Source organism: Manis pentadactyla, chromosome 2, assembly GCF_030020395.1.
Source record: "Manis pentadactyla isolate mManPen7 chromosome 2, mManPen7.hap1, whole genome shotgun sequence".
In the NCBI taxonomy this organism is placed as follows: Eukaryota; Metazoa; Chordata; class Mammalia; order Pholidota; family Manidae; genus Manis; species Manis pentadactyla.
Window position 1 is genome coordinate 87354855 of NC_080020.1, and position 17934 is coordinate 87372788.

At 39.0% G+C, this 17934-nt stretch overlaps 1 protein-coding gene across 5 annotated transcripts in view; it reads right to left on the reverse strand.

The window, feature by feature from the left end:
- Positions 1–17934, reverse strand: part of MCCC2 (methylcrotonyl-CoA carboxylase subunit 2) — a 53889-nt gene that overhangs the window by 32342 nt on the left and 3613 nt on the right. For 4 of the 5 annotated variants that reach the window (XM_057494508.1, XM_036887786.2, XM_057494506.1 and 1 more), the window contains exons 3-6: positions 11400–11484; positions 9649–9750; positions 8461–8588; positions 6918–7030 (exon numbers count right to left, since the gene is read on the reverse strand). In XM_057494508.1, coding sequence (XP_057350491.1) covers positions 6918–7030; positions 8461–8588; positions 9649–9750; positions 11400–11484 — 428 coding nt within the window. The remainder of the gene's footprint in view (positions 1–6917; positions 7031–8460; positions 8589–9648; positions 9751–11399; positions 11485–17934) is intronic. The other variant, XM_057494504.1, reaches the window with a different exon arrangement.

Sequence of the window (17934 nt, forward strand, 5' to 3'; positions counted from 1 at the left end):
CTTCAAGGTAACAAGTATTGTTTTAAACTGCTCACTTTGGGGCTAATTTGTTCTTCAGCAATAGATAACTAATACAGAGATCAAAAACCATCGTCCTTAAGTGACTGTAACTGAAGCACATCTGAAGACTTGGGACTGTCTCTGTTAAGAAGTACTGCTGCTGTTCAATGTATCAGTAAACCATTTCTCTATTCCAGAGATGGGAGACAGACCATAAATAGAATTCTGTACCACCCCAGAGAGTGATGAAAAACCAAGAGAAAGGCATGGGTAAACCCTGAACCATTATGCTAAGTCTTTGAAAGAAACCAGTCACAAAAGACCACTTATTCTATTATTCCATTTATCTGAAATGTCCAGAATAGGCAAATCAAGAGATGGAAAGTAGATTAGTGGTTGCCAGGGGCTGGGGAGATTGGACAAAAAGGGGGAGTAACTGCTAATGGATATAGCATTTCCTTTTGGTATGATGAAAATGTTCTAAAATTGATTCAACTCTATGAATATCCTACAAACCACTGAATTGGATATATTAAATGAGTAAGTTGTATGGTATGCAAATTATATCTTAATAAAGTTATTATAAAATTTTTTTAAAGATAAAAGCTAGAGTTACTACATATGCCAGAATCAAAATTCTCAAATTTTTCATCAATAAGAAAGAGAGGTTATTCTAGACACAAGTATCTAACAGGCACAAAACTTACTATTGCTAAAATAAAATTTGATAATAGAAATAAAAATTAAATAAAAGAGCACAGATAAGTCACCACTGTCATACAATCTCCACTTCTTATCATGTAACTGAGCCAGTCACTCACTCCCAAAACAGAGCAAACGTAAGCCCAGAAGAACAACGACACTGTGTCTTCTCACAAAGTGCAGGAACCCCGGGGCCAAAACACAACCACCACTTTTCCAGGTCCCAAAGCAGTCAATTCATCTGCAGTGCAACAAAGATCCCACACTGGGCCATGGCAGACAAACGATCTGAAAGCCCAGGAAGAAAATTCGGCTGCTCGGAGAGGACATTAAAAGGACCTGAGTAAGATGCATGACTACACACTACTCTGACCCCACTCAGAGGATACGTGTGGCTTGTACTGGAGGCACAACTCAGGCAGGTCAGGGGAGACACAACAGTGCCCTCATCTGCACCAGAGCAAAGGACTGACTCCAAGAGCACCGAGAGGTGGCAACCCGACAGTTCCCAGGGAGGGGGACCTGCTCCCTGATGCACACCAACTAAGAGATCCCTCTGGCAGGCGAGGAGGCCCATGGTGGCTCAAAGGCTTGAATCCAAAGGAGGAAGGCAACAGGAAGGCTGAGGACAATGTGCAACTGACACTAACAACACCTGGCCTCGGCGCCACAGGCACAGGCTCTGAGTAAAAGAAAACAAAACGAGACGTTACAAAACAGAGAAACAGTCTGGAAAAACTTCCGATGACGTTTCATTACCCTCTGGGTCTGGCCTGGACAAACAAAGACTGGTTCTCATTGCACAAAAGACAAATTACATATTGTAGGTCAGCAGCCTGCCCTACAGAAAGGGTATCTGAAAGGGTCTCTGAAAGAGAGTCAAGAGGTTCTATACCTAATTCTGAAAAGCTGTGTGAACTCTAGACCTCCATCTGCCCACTGAAAAATTAGAGAAGACTATCCAGGTCAAAGGCACACTGTGTCATAAATGTAATAACTTGACCCTCAACAACTTGGAAGGGGAGAGAAGTTTCAGTTGCTTGATGGCAAAGCCATTAAAAATACAATAGTATGTTTTTTAAATCTCTCATCTTATTTTTCAATTCAAAGTAATTGTGGAAAGAAAATACTGCATAAAATCGCATTCTTTTCTTCCTCTACTCAAAGAGCCACCATTAAAAAATAAAAGCCACAAAAACACATACATATCAATTCAACAACTGTCCAGAATTTAAAAACATTATCAACTACGCTGACTGATCATACTGCTTATTCTAGAATATTCATAATTATCTGAAGGTTGAAATGTACACAGAAAACAAAAAGTCCTTCTTACCAAGAACATCCTGTTTCTTCATCAATCTTTTTATGAAAGAGCTTCAAAGCAGAGTGATTTTGCCTCCTCCAGGCCTTATCTGACTTCTTGAACAGTTGAAATGCATTTAAACAATAATGTTATACAGTGTCTGTCCTTACTAAGCTCCTCAAAACACTTAACAAGGTCTGAAGCAAAGAAGATAAATTTCAAAAAGAACAAACAAAGCCAAGGAAGGGGTAAGAGGGAGAAGATAAGGACAGAGGAAAGCAGGAACACTTAAGAATTACTTCAAGTACATCTCCAAAAAGAAGAACAAACAGGAAAAAAGAGCAAAGAAGTAAGTGAAAGGCCTAAAAAGTAGCAACTAATCATGGCCAGATGAATGATGCCTATTTCAGAGGAAACAAGCTGTTAGTAACAACAAAACACTTGGAGCTGGTGGGGTAAGAATTACGGTCTGACACAGGAGATCCATCATGAGGACACCAGAACAGAGATCCACCTGGGTTAGGCTACCACTAGATTATAAAAATAAAAGTAATACAAGACCTAAAGAAAACAGACACAAGATCCCACTTTGGAAGAGAATTATAAGTCTCACACTTAAAAAGCCAGCAATGTGGAAACTACAAAATCAGGAGAACAAAAGCAGCACATTCCTAAGGTCACCATGGCCTTGGGCATGGGTTTGCAGAAGGCCCACAAGACATCCTGTCGTTTCTCCTTGAAAGCAAAAACAAAAATGTTGAAACCCGGAAGGTCTGTAGGAATCTGTCTACGTTTTTACAGCTGCAAACGTACACAGAATAACAGACATTTGATTGTCAAGATACATACATCTTCAAACTAAGTGGATGGGTTTACAATAAGCAAAGTTAGTAACATTAAATAAAAACCACCCTTGGGAGTAAAACAGAAGCTGAACAAGGAAACCCCTCACTACCAAAATGCACACAGCATAACTGGAGTCACAAGTGATCACTCTACACAATGAAGTATAAAAATTTGTTTTCATCAGTCCGTCTAAGTAAAAACTTAGATTTTTACTTACATACATTAAAAATAGGAACTAGAACTACTCAGTATGTTAGATATCATTTTAATAATTATAAAGGAGTTTCACTCAATAAATTTTAGTAGGTACCTTCTCAGTGAACTGTGTTAGGATCTAAACATCAGATCCGACATTACCTCTACTCTCAAGTAGCTCAGAGCCTAGTAAGGGAAAACAATCAGGATTTATTTAGAAAAAAAGGATAAATGCCATTTGTAAGTAAAGCTCAAGAATTACGGGAGTTGATAGAAGGAAAAGATGACTTGTGATAAGAGGTTCTGGAAAGCTTTCCTGAAAAAGGTGGCATCTGAAACATGCCTTGGGAAACAGGCTGCAGAATTGGACCCTGAGGACCAGAGGAAACAGGGCCCAACACAGACCTGAACAGACAGTCACAAGTGGCCGTGGGCACATGAGGAACAGTGAATGAGTAGCTCAGACTGACAGCCGTGTATTTTGCAAGAGCATTAACGTTAAAGTTAGGCTGGAACCCGGTCACACAGGACGTTAAGTACAGGCTAAGAAGTCTGAAGTTTGTTTTGTGGGAAATATGGTTTGGAGCTAGATTAAGAATAACCTTGCCCTGAAGTGTACAATGGGGAGAAAAGGAGAGACAAGGCAGTCAGGAGCAGCAGCTGGGTGAGGCCAGTGCCCCGGCATCATGGGTGTGAAGGCCTGCGCTACCTACACTGATGGCAGTAGGAATGGAGCGGAGAAGACCCCACCACAGGTAAAAATCGACAGGACTCCATTCATCAAGAGTTTATTATGTTGATTACCTACCTAGCATCAGAAGCGTGCCTAGGGATACAAATAAGGAAGAAACACATTTTTTATTTAAAAGGATTAAGTGGGGGGAAAAGCAGAGAGGGATCAAGGATGATATCAAAGTTTCAATCCCAGGAGAAGAGCAAGATGGAAGTACCATCAGCAGCAAACAGGGACACAGTGAAGGGATAAATCAGTAGGGGCTCAACATCCAGCTTAAGCCTATGGTACCAGCAGGAAATCACAGACACTAGAACCCCCAAAGGTAAGCAGAGGTGGAGGGAGGCCAACACTAGAGAAATATAATTGCAATGACAGGCGTGTCATGAGATTTTATTAAACCATTAAGGACAAATTCTTGGGTGGGGCTGGGAGGGCTAAATGAAAAGAGTGGAGAATAAGAAAACACCACGGGCATGCAGCCTAAAGAGAATTTCAGGAAAGGGAACAAATGATAATACCAAGAGGTGGTATGGAGTGAGAACCTGCCGCCTGGGAGGTTACGGGACAGTAAGGTTTTAAGTAGAGTGAGCAGTCAAAAATGAAGATACTGGGCCATCCTTAAGAAGTTTGGTCATCCAGAGAAGGAGAGAAGCTTCAAGAACAGCAGAAGCTAGAAAAGGTCCTTTTCTTTGGGCATCATTTTTGGTGCTTTTTCCTTTAAAAGGAGAGGAAGTCAACATGATTACTGGCTGTGAAAAAAAAGTATGAATAAGAGAAAGTATTAAAGTAAAGGATGAAGCACAAAGGAGCTATCATAATTAAGATTATAAGTGACAAGTTCAGCCTTGGAGAAGAAGAGCGACAATTCTTTCTGGGACAAAAGAAGACAGAGTAAGTAGCAGTAGGGTTTTTAATACAAATTGAAATTTAGTAGAATAGAAGTTGGAAGTGCTCACTCACTGCCTGATTTTCTAAGTCTGAAGTGATAACTCCAGTGCAGATACCGGGTTTAGAGTTGAGATATTGGGGAAAAGATCAGAATAGGCATTGTGGAGACTAGTATACAATAACAATTTGCTTTTTTTTTTTAATACCAAGAAGTTCCTAAGAATGCAGGAAGGCAAACCTCAACTGTAAACTTCCTTTAGGGTTAAATAGAAAAAAATAAATGCTAAGAGAAGTAACTTGGCTAAAGACACAGATATTCAAATTTATAGGAAACAAAAATAAAAAAACAAAATAGGCAAAAGGCAGGCATTCAGTCAAATGTACTTTAGACATTTTAGATTTTTTTTTTATCATAGGCAAGTATTGCTTATTCAGAAATATGTGGGCACTTTTAATTTTAAAACGACCTGGTTTTAAAAGCACTTGAAAGTTGAGGTCCCACAGGAGCAGAAGATCCCTGCCCAGTTTTATTCACCTGTAGAGTACCTGGCTTACAGTAGGTACTTCACATTGTTCAATGTTGGCTGACATTTTATACAGTTCCAATAAAAGCTAAATAAACAGAAAGAGCAAAAACTAGCACTGGAAGATGACAGAGGTCTACAATAAGCTCAACAGTGGCTCCCCAAAAAAAGATGTCCACACCCAAATCCCCAGAACCTGTGAATGTGACTTCATTTGGAAAAAGAGCCTTTGCTGATGTAATAAAGTTAAAGATCTTGAGATAAACTCATTCTGGATTACCCAGGTAGGACCTAAATCCAAGGATAAGTGTCCTTTCAGAAGAAAGAAGAGAAGAGCCACAGACAGACGGAGGAGGCAGCCACGTCACAGCCAAGGCAGAGACCAGAACCGCGTGGCCAGAAGCCAAGGGAACGCCTGGAGCCACCAGAAGCTGGACAAGGCAAAGAAAAGAATCTTCCTGAGAGCCCTCTGAGGGAGCACAGCCCTGACACTGCCTTGATTCCAGACTTCTAGCTGCCTAGAAGTTGACAGATGAATTTCTAGTATCTGAAAGCTCCCAGCTTGTGGTCATTTGTTATGGTAACCTGAGGAAGCTAATACAGCCATCTAATTTATAATACCACATTAAATGGTCTAATTTCCCCTATAAAACAAAAGAATTCAAAAAGAATTTCAAACCAGATAATGGAAAAGCCATCTGTGCAAAAGTGAGCAAAGCTGAAGTTTCTATTTAGATAAATAAAGCAGAGAGATAGGGAAGGTCACTATGTAACAGTAAAATATAGAATAAATAATAACAACATAACAATTAAAAAAGCAATATAACAAATACTGTATTTATAGAAAATAAAAAGAAATATAATAATTGCAAGTGAAGACTAATTAGAATAATAATAAAAATATTACAAAGTTAGGAAATCCAGTAACAAAACATAAAAGTAGCATCAGTATGATGAAATATTTCAAACATGCAAAAAAGATAGAGAATAATAAATTAATATCCATTCACCTAAATACCCAGTCTTAATAAATCTTGACATTTGGCCAAATTTACTTCCAAGTTTTTTTTAAAGGGACAAAATATTTCAGTTGAAGTCTCTATATACCTCCTGCCGGACCCCCTTCCTCCTCCCTCCAACCTCAAAGGTAACCACTGTTCTAAAACTAAGTGTACCATTCTCATGTACCTATTTTAGACATAAATAACACATAGTGTTATTGGGTAGATTTAGGCTTTACATACACAGCAATTGGCTATACATTTACTATTTTTTAAATTCATGTATTTTTTGAGACTTATTTATGTTGAGGCATGCAAGTCCAGTTCATGCACTTTAACAGCTAACAATTGTATTGTTAATCTCCCGTTAATGATCATTTAGGTTGTTCTTTAACTTTTGCTACAATGAACTTTCTTGTACATGTCTCCTCATACATATATTAGTTTTTCTAGAGTTTCTCCTAAAAAAAAAAAAAACAATTGCTCAGTGCCCATTCTTTTTCAAAACTCTTTACCTTAAGTGAATAACCTTCATTACAGTATGAAAGTATTCTCATAGTAACAGAAGAATCTGACCGGAGATAATCTTAAGATACTTTCTGTGGAAAAAGACTAAATTCTGTATTATATTCTATTTAAAGTCATCTCAAAATACCTAATTAGCAAAGACATTAGACAAAGCAAAGCAAAAACAATACCTCTCATTAATGAGAATTTACCTGTGCGATATTTTGAGAAGACATAATTGCCTGATAATAGAATGAACGGCCAAAGTGATCTCGATCTGGAAATGCCTCTGCTTGTAGAGGTAAGTATGCCCCTCCAGAATCAACTGAAGACAAGGGAAATGACAGAAATAAGGACATATCTATAAACACAATATGCTGCACACAGGAAAATTCCTGTCAATAATAGCATCAAATCTTAACCACGTTCACAAAAATCTTGCCTTATCTTTCTTTCTAAATAGTTCTGTGGCATCTTTCTCCAATCCCCCAATTCAAAAGGATTCACTGTTTTCTTCAAATCCATTAGGCTTTTCAACTTCTGTGCAAAATTCCACTTGAAACGTTTAGGACATTCTCTCCTCTGAGGACTGGCTAAAGCCCAAGAAACACCATAAATTCTTAACCAGTTCAGCTAAAAAAGAATCTTTCCTCTTTTAAACCAACACAAAAACCATCTATGAATTCATGTGACAATTTATCACATACTGCCTTCTGGTACTGCTCTTACTATAGATCAGGGTGGTGGATGAGAATGTCTGAGTTCAAAACTGAGCTTGGTTATTTCAAAGCTGTGTGATTACAAGCATATTTCCTAGTCATTCTATGTCTCATTTTCCTCATTTGTGAAATGACTGGAACATTATCTATCCCGTAGAGTTGTTACTGGACACCATGAAATAATGTGTATAGCACTTAGTTTAGCACATATAGTTGGCAAGTCCTTTACCTATGACTCTGCCTACAACCATTAAGCCTTCTATTTCTATTTAACACATTATGTCCTGTCCTAATTCATTATCAACTTGCCAAAGAGAGGGACAAAATAATACTCTTCACTGCATCCCCTATAGTGGATTATGAAGGGCAGAGCACCTGCAAGCAGCAGGGCCTCATTTACTCTCTTCTATACATACAAAGCAGTTCACACTGTGAGCCAACAAGGTAAATTCACTTTTTAAGGAAAAAAAAAAATCTCTGCATCAGCACCTGTTCATATACCTGCATAAATAAACAACATATACTGGCTTTTTGTCAAAATAAGCCAATATTCAGGAAGTGCAGATTTTAAACTACCTTGCTTTTTCATTTTCTTCCTGAAATATCTTGAGGTTTAAATTATTTTAATTTCAAATCTAAATTCTTTAAATTACATTTGCTCAAATTATATACATATGCAAGCATCTAACAAAATGCCAGGCACTGAAGAGATCCATAAGTACTCACTATTATTTTTTCATAGTGTGAACGACTATGGTTAACAGGAAAACAAAATATATAGAAGAAAAAAACCACACATGCATGAAGAAAAAACTGGCCTACACCAAAATACTGCCAGGGGTTATTCCTCAGGGATGCTATTATGAGTAGCTCGTTTGCTTCTTCTCCCAGAGTTTTCAATAAAGAATATGAATTTCTTTTGTAATTATAGTAAGTTTAAAAACAAAAAAGAAGATAATGCCCCATATACACTCTTCTCAACAGTCCTGTACTTGACTAGCTAATAATAGTTGGTTTTACAGTTCTTGTGACTTGCCCAAGTAGATGCAGGGAAGCCTGTTTTGCAGTGCGATTTCTTGTGCCCGTAAATGTTTTTTCACAGTTACTGGGTAGTAAGTACCTCCTTTGACAGTGGCATCATTTGCAATAATCATGCATTCTACTCTGAAAGATAAAATTTCATTAGAAAGAGAATGTGAGGGACTTCTTAGAAGTTAAAGGCCAATTACTTCTCATTACAGGACACTCCCAGCGCAGCCTTCAACTTCTAGTCATTATCACCAATGTCAGTTAGACAATCTTAGGATATAAATGTATGTGGTCATCATGATTCACATTTCATTTCTATAATACAAAATGATGACTTAACAAGTTTACAAACTTATATCAGATTTTCGAAGAGTCGGCAGTCCTGTATTAATAGTGAAAAACTAACAGCCTAAGCCACATTTCATAATGACTCCTTGAATGAAAGGGTCCAAACATAATCACAATGCAAAAAAAAAAAAAAACCCCAAGTCCCAACAGTGAGGAAATCCTTCAGATTTAACCTCCAAGTTTTACTTGACCTTAACTGCGGAATGGTGACAATGGGACTAACACCCATTCTCATAGAGCCGTGGTAATGATTGAGACAACTAAGTGGTGAGAAGCAGTTAATATATAGGGCCTGGCATGGTAACTCTGGGGTAAATGTCACAGCATACAGAAACACATAAAATAAATTTAACATCTAGCAATCTAGATCCCCTAGGATGACAGTGGTCCTCAAATGTTAGCATTAAAGAACCCACAGGGCTTGATAAAACACTGATTGCAGGGTCCCATCCCAGAATTTGATTTAGTACTTCCTGAGAGGACCTGATCACCTGCATCTTTAACAAGTTTTCAGGTAATGCTGACACTTCCTGGGACCTCACCTGGAGAACTACTCTAAAATAGTGGAGCTCACCTGCAGAGCCTTAGAAAGCCATAGAAGCCAAGCCCCGCCTAGAGATTCTGATCAGGTAGGCAGGTCTGTACCAGATCCCCAGGATCTTTTGTTCCCCCATCAATTTTTGTCTCTAAAGCTCCACAGATAAATCTAATACATGTCTGGGTAGGAAGCCTCAGGGCTAAGTAATATATGTCATGCATATGTTCACATGCAAAGCAGTGAGTGTGGGATGCCCAGGCCTGGTCAGTCTTCCTGACCCTCGTCATTGGGTGTAAGCAGAATACTCACCCTGACACTCTCCCAATACCTGTGATAATGCCACCTGCAGGGACCTCCTCATTGCCATAGAGCTGGTAACCTGCAAACTGGGATAATTCCAGAAACGGAGTCCTAGAGGGAAGAAAGAATGTTGCTTACATTACTGTCATTTTAAAAAGCATAATTTAAGCAACTACACATGAAAAAGATTTTTTTCTTTAAAGAGCCAATGTTTCAAATATGCATATTATACACATATAAAATCTAAAAAAGGAAAAATCTGAAACAAAATCTAGTGTGAATATTTTGGGGATTTATATAGTTTAGCCATATAATAGAACACTGGGTGCTTACCTTAACAGATGCTCTATAAATATGTTTATATTAATAAAGAGAATAGCACCTAACATAGCACTTATCATGTGCCAGGCTCTCTTCTAGGAGCTTCAGAAACCTAACCCATTTATACTCCTCAGAACTACCTTCTGAGGTAGACCCAGTTATGATCCCATTAATTGATGAGGATACTGAGACAGAGCTTAAGTCACTTGTCTAAGGTCAAACAACTAGGAAGAGGCAGAGCTGGGTTTTAATAAGCAATCTGACCCCAGGGACCAGGCTGGCTCTGAACCACTGCATTATTTTATCTCTCACTTATTTAAATGTTCAAGATGCAGTCACTGAGGAAAAAAAAAGAGAGGGTATAAAACACATTTAGTATGATTTCATTTTTCTTTTCAAAAAATATGTCTAATACACATATGCATTAAAAACAGTCTAGAAGGATACATTCTAGGTGTTAACAGTATTTGTCTCCAGGTTGGGTGTATGTACATGTCATAAAAAATACTTTTAGAGTCATCTTCGTTTCCTTCTGCCCACCCACCTTCCCCATTCAACCCTTCAGGAAATCCTGCTGGCTTAGCGCTGTCCCGCCAGCACACCTAGAAACAACGTATGCATCACTTCCACTACCGCCACCACTCCCCAAGTCCACGCCACCACCATGGCTCTCTTGCATCACTGCAAGAGTCCTCAAACTGGTCTCGGAACTTCCACCCCGATGCCCATAGTCTACTCACAATGCAGCAGCCAGAATTACTCTTTCAAACACAAGTCAGATAGATCATAATAGTCTCCTGTTCAAAACCCCACAAAGGCTTCCCCTCTGTCTCAGGGTGCAAGCCAAAACTCTTAAACTGGCCTACAGGGTCTTCTGGAATTTGACCCCCTCTTCTCCTACTCTCCCTTCACACCCTGCACCCCAAGCACACAGGCCCCCTGACTCCCTGAGTATGTCAGCATATCCAGCGCGTTCCCACCTGAGGGGATGCACTGGCCGCTCCCACTGCCTGCAACACCCCTTGCCCATACAGTCACAGGCCTCGCTCCTGTCACTGTCTCAGTGAGGTCTACCCTGACTGCCTCATTTCAACTGCCACTTGACCCTCATCCTTTTCCCCCTTACTCTGGTCCACCTTTTCCTTTTCCCATGACCTTTATCACCTTCTAACATACTATACAGTTTGCAACCTTTATCATTTATTTTCTGTCTCCTCCTGCTCCAGTGTAAACTCCAGGTGGGCAAGGATCTTTGTCCGTCTTGCTCACTGATGGATCACTAGTGCCCAGAACAGTGCCGGACACACAGCAGCCTCTTAGTAAGCATTTGTCATTGACTCTTACCGTTAAGAACCAGAATTTTAAAATCATTTATTTATAAAACTACCTAAGAAAGTTCTATGGAATAGAGAACACTCTGAGTTAGCATTTGTACCAACCCTGGGTCTAGAAGACCATCTACTCTTTCTCTGGGTAACAATTTTCCTCTTGATATGTGACGTTTTCGGGCTTTCTCACCACCTCCTAGGATAAAAAGATGATTAGATCAGATTGACATGATAGAAAGTCTCCATTAAATTTAATGCTAGAAAAACATATAACAGTCCAGAATAAAGTGCCCTTGAAGGTTCAACATATCCTGTGAAAAACAGCTAATTTTTCACATCATTTACTCAACTTATAAGGTACCAATATCCCAAAGTAAATAAACTGTTTTTTTTAAATCAGTATCCCTGATTACACAGCATATCATACATTTTCTAATTTTACCATCATTACTTAAAGAAATAACAGTATTTTCTCTGCAACTCATTTTTTTGGAGATTAGCATGTGCTGCCTTATCTCCACCACATTCACTACCTTCCTACTACAAATACCTAGCACTGTGCTACAGGCCATGTGAAATTTGAAAAGTCCCTACCTTCCTTTATACCAAGTAAGAAGCACTATTTTAGAAATCACTTCCATGATAAGCTCAAATTTGCCAAAAGATGTCATTGGTGACTCAACGTTTTAGGCTGTCTCCAAATGGTAGAGTTGCACATCTTATGCAGCAATTAAAAAGTCTCCTTTTCTTAGTATCTTACCTCACAGATTGTCTTCAGTGCTTCTTGATATTGTTCCAAACAAAGAAAATTATAATATTTGAAGCACCCAGTAAGGTGATCCAGTGAGGCCACTCGACAGACAGGCACACCAGGCCTCACCAGGTCCGCCAGCTGCCAGCTCAGTATCTTGGGAGTAACTACAACTAAATCTCGGCAAGCCAAGATAGGAGATTAAGAACAGAAGGATCAAACTGTTCCTTAATATGTTTATTTTCACTGTTGCACAAGATTTTCATCTTATCTAATGAACTCTTTACCTAATGTACTTATCTAATGTACTCTTTATCTAATGAAATTTAAGAAAGCTTTTTATTTGTTTTTTAGGTGAAGAAATAAGTTCATCTCTCCTTCAAACAAGCTTCCAAGTATAACTTTATTTTTCAACCTAGTATTCTTTCCTTTATCTAAGGGGATTTTTTATTTTTCTGGCATTTTTTTTACATTAAATCTGCCTTGCAGTTACCAAGAAAATTATATCACATATTTAAACCTTCAAATGAAAATTATTCTAGGAGGCAAAGACTTCATTAAAAAATAGTACAATCAAGTCAAATCGCTTTTCTCTTCTCTCTCCTGAGGTGGGTTCATGGGTGGGAGGGGGAGGATTCACAAAGGGGCAAAGTAAGCTTGGGGTGACAAGCTCACTGTCTTCACTGTGGTGATGGCTTCCTGGGTACATACATATATCAAAACTCAAATTGTACACTTTAAGTAATGTGTTTTATGAAAATTATACCTTAATAAATTTGTTTTAAAAATGTTAAAATAAATGCCTAAGACTCGTGCAAAAAATTAAAGAAGACACCAATAAATGGAAATCTATCCCATTCTCAAGGACAGGAAGAATTAATATTGTCAAAATGGCCATTCTGCCCAAAGCAATTTACAGATTCAATACAATCCCTATCAAAATACCAACAGAATTCTTCAACTAACTAGAACAAATAGTTCTACAACTCATATGGAACCACAAAAGACCCTGAATAGCCAAAGCAATCCTGAGAAGAAAGAATAAAGCTGGGGGGATTACGTATGCTCTGAAACTTCAAGTTCTACTACAAAGCCATAGTAATCAAAACAAGATGGTACTGGAACAAGAACAGACCCAGAGATCAATGGAACAGAATAGAGAGCCCAGTTATAAACCCAAACTTATACATCCAATTAATATACAGTAAAGGAGTCATGGATATACAATGGGAAAATGATAACCTCTTCAACAACTGGTGCTGGGAAAACTGGACAGTTACATGTAAGAGAACGAAACTGGATTACTGTCTAACTCCATACACAAAAGTAAACTCAAAATGAATCAAAGACCTGAATATGTCATGAAACCATAAAACTCTTCGAAGAAAACATAGGCAAAAATTTCTTGAATATAAACATGAGCAACTTTTTCCTGAACACATCTCCTCAGGCAAGAGAAACAGAATCAAAAATGAATAAGTGGACTACAAACTTTAAAACTTCTGTACAGCACAGGACACCATCAACAAAACAAAAAGGCATCCTACAATATGGGACAATATATTTGTAAATGATTTATCTGATGAAGGGTTAAAATCCAAAATATACAAGGAACTCACACACTTGAACATCCAAAAAAAAATTACCCAACTAAAAAGTGGGTCAACAGGCAAATGAAGAAATGCCCCTCATTACTGATCATCAAGGAAATGCAAATTAAAACCACAATAAGGTATTACCTCACACCAGTTAGAATGGCCACTATCTAAAAGACAGGAAACAACAAATGCTGGCAAGGATGTGGAGAAAAGGGAACCCTCCTACACTGCTGGTGGGAATGTAAATTTGTTCAACCATTGTGGAAAGCAGTATGGAGGTTCCTCAAAAAACTAAAAATAGAAATACCATTTGGACCAGTAATTCCACTCCTAGGAATTTACCCAAAGAAAACAAGATCCCTGATTCGAAAAGGCATATGTACCCCTATGTTTATCGCTGCACTATTTACAATAGTCAAGATATGGAAGCAACCTAAGTGTACATCAATAGATGGATGGATAAAGATGATGTGGTACATATACACAATGGATGATTATTCAGCCAAGAAAACAGAAGAAATCCTACCATCTGCAACAACATGGATGGAGCTAGAGGGTATTATGCTCAGTGATATAAGCCAGGCAGAGAAAGACAAGTATCAAATGATTCCACTCATTTGTGGAGTATAACAACAAAGCAAAACTGAAGGTACAACATAGCAGCAGACTCACAGACTCTAAGAAGGGACTAATGGTTACCAAAGGGAAGGGGCTGGGGAGAATGGGTGGGGAGGGAGAAGGAGATTAAGGGGCAGTATAATTAGCACTCACAATATAAGTAGGTCACGGAGAAGGCAGTACAGTACAGAGAAGACAAGTATTGACTCTACAGCATCTTATTACACTGTAGACAGTAACTGCAATAGGTGGGGTGAGTACTTGATAATACAGATGAATGTTGAAACCAGAGTGTTGTTTATGTGAAACCATCATAAAATAAAAAATTTTTTAATGAAAAATAAACATCTAAGGTACTGCAAGAAGGCTAGGCCTATGAGAATCTTTGGAGAGTCAGGGTACACAAGTGCCCTCTAAGACACTAGTAAAGGAAGAGATGGCAGGGGAGGTAGGATGGCAAAGAGATGATAAGATATATTTTTTAAAATTTAACATTATTCTTGCTTAATGCTGCTAGAGTTTGAATTTGCAATTAGGAGCAGCTAGTAAATTCTGGTTTTATTAAGAAAAACCAGAGAGAGAGCTATCCTTGATGCAGATCTCAGATCACAGAATTAAATTCATCTGACATTAAGCTGGCCTAGGGTATAATGGACCACCACAAAAAGACAGCATGACACAGCACCCTAGTTTTCCAAGCATTATTCTTAAAGATGTTGCATTAATCACCTATATTCCGGCAGATTCAGAGCCAAGAAAGCCTGTTTACCTCAATCTCATTCACCATATTGCATCATTTCTAAGACACACATTTTGTTCACATTTTAGCATTCCAAAATCAGGAAGCATTTTACAATGTATAGCATTTCTCAATCGCTGTCACCAGGGGGCAGTCAAGACACAGCTGTCTGCATGTGCAGGCACAGCACAAACGTCTGTCACTTCAATTGTGCTATACACACGGTTGGAACTCCATGCATGGAGTTTAATTTCCATTTTAAAATGTCTTCAAAAACTACACAAGCCTTATCTTTAGGTCACTGAAAGACCCGTTTCAACCACCAAAACTATGTTTGCTTTTCTGTAACAATAAAGTTATTACCCAGCTTTATAAAAACTAAGCACTTTTGAATTTATCAAAGCAGTTATGATACCGGGGTCTTGTTCGCAGAGTTAAAGAATGAACTTAGTGAATGAGCAAGGTAGGAAATTTACAGAGAAAGTTTTATTCAGGATAAGATACAGTATGGAATTACCAACAGGTGCAGAGAGGCGCAAGGCTGCCGGCTGCCGTTTGGGATCTCGGTGTCTAGATTTTTATGTCTGTTGCAGTGGAGCTGTTAGTTTCTTGCAGGTTCAGCCAGAATGCTAGTTATGTTTTAACCTACCTCAGTAAAGGTTACCCAGTTACCCAGTTATGCTACTGTAAACTAATGGACCTACCTGACTATGGGTCAGCAAGTTGTTCCCCTCACTGGGTCCCGTGGGGGGTACAGTATTACATTGCTTCAACCTCAAGCACCCTGTTATTCCTTCACATCCCTGAAGCCTCAGTGAGTCCTTTTCCAGAGCCCACACTGTACTCTCTGGGCAGGGGTCATTCCCTGCTGCTTTTCCTATTTCAGTTATAGCACTTCAATTAACTTGTGTTGTTGATCAAAGTACAGTTGACCCGCAAACAATGCCACAGTCAGGAGCACCAATCCCCCCTCATGGTCAAAACTCTGCATATAGTTTTTGACTCCCCAAAACTTAATAGCGTACTTGATAACAGAAGCCTTACTGATAGCATAAACAATTAACACATATTTTGTGTGTCACATGTATTTATACTGTATTCTTACAATGAAGTAAGCTAGAGAAAAGAAAATGGTTTCTCAAATTGTTTCAAATATGCAAAACATTTTCCAATACATTTATTTATTGAAAAACACTCCATGCAAAAGGTGACCTGTGCAGTTCAGACCTGTGCTGTTCTGAGGTCAACTGTGCTTAGTTCTGGCTACTGGGAATCACACGGCAGGGGCAAGGCTCTTTCCACCCAGAGAACTGACGAAGCTGCTCCTCAGGCAAGCCTACATGTTCAAAACGGGAACAAATGGGGAGACTAAGGCGGTGCCCTGAGAAGAAACCTGAGACAAAGGCAGAAGTGAGACAGTAAGAAAGGGAAAGACAAAAAGGACAGCAGAGTCCACTGATTCTTATCAGCTTTTTATTTACAAGTTCTCTCAAATGAAAACCTCAAAGGTTAATGCCTGAAGCAACTTGAAACACTCCTCCCTTGAAAATGAGGTCCACTCCTATTTAAAATTAGGAAATTCTATGAATTAAAAAGTCAGGATGTCTAAATTCTACAATGGCAGGAGGAAAAGAGAAAAGCAGAAAGTGAGTAACATTCCCAGCTCTTGATCAATACAATTGCTAGGCTAGCCTATGGCGTCAACATAGCAAAATCACAGAATATATATATATATATCCAGAGCGAGGCACACAAAAATCCCCAAGACAAAAAATCCCCAGGTCACATATTGTTGTTAAAGGTACTGACACTGACCAGAATTGCATCAGAAATGTATGGTTAGGGGGATTATTGATAGATGACTTTTTCTTTTCTTCTTTATCCTTTTCTCTGTTTACCAAAATTAAAATTACTGAAAATGTATATTACTTTTAAATTACGTGTTTGTGTAAGATCCATTTTCACGGGGTAACAGGGCCAATTTCAGACAAAACCATGAAGAAGTCCAAGTTTGTCACTCCTCCCCCAGCTCTCCCACTTCCAGCTCAAGGAGCCCAGCACAGTCCTCTCTCCTCCTTGAGCAGCCAGCCTTCACCCTCAGTTCCATGATCCTCAGCAGGGGCTTGGTGCTAGAGGGAACTTTACCTCCTCTTACTCAAACCCGCTCATCTGAATGTCCAAAGGGAATAGTCAATTCTGCAAAGCAAATTAATGCATCACACTCCCCAGCAAAACAGATTTTCATTTCAGCAAGGGTTGTGGCTCTTTTGTGGAAGATATCTTACTCCAAAACACCTTCAAGGGCTTGGTTCCAGTCCTCTTTCTGAGAGGCCTAGCAGCAGGATATTTTGCCCCTCAAATCATACCCAAGAGAAACAAAACTCACCATTTTTTAAAACACTAGAACAGGGGTTCAAGAGCTGCCTGGTTAAAGAGAATGACCGATGTCCACTAACCCTGTTTTTATAAGTAACCCTCCTACATACATACCCAAGCTGGAGAGGGGAAATTAGTGTGGTCAGAAGCCAGTATAAGTGCCACTCACTGCTTCTAACTGTTTGCTTTCCCCTCCCCCTTTTCCTGAAAACAGTGCTGCCAACTCCATGAAGTTCCAGGAGCTGTCATATTAGATACTAATATATTAGTATCTAATCTAGAAAGAGCAATATGCTGTTTACAGCCTTCATTTAAAAATGCCTGGGATGAGAATGGGTCCAGGCTGTCACAGTCAAATTCCACAGCCCCTAGACACAGTAACTGAGCCAAAGAATGAACATGGGACCCAAAGGAACCCAATAGGGTTTTCCAAATTGTATATGCCAGGACAACCAGCTCTTTCCTTCAGAATGTAAACTCTAAGGATATAATTCCTGGCCTGCTGGCGAGTGACTTCCCCACCTCATGAAGAAGCCTGATGAAAATGAGGTCCACACACATACA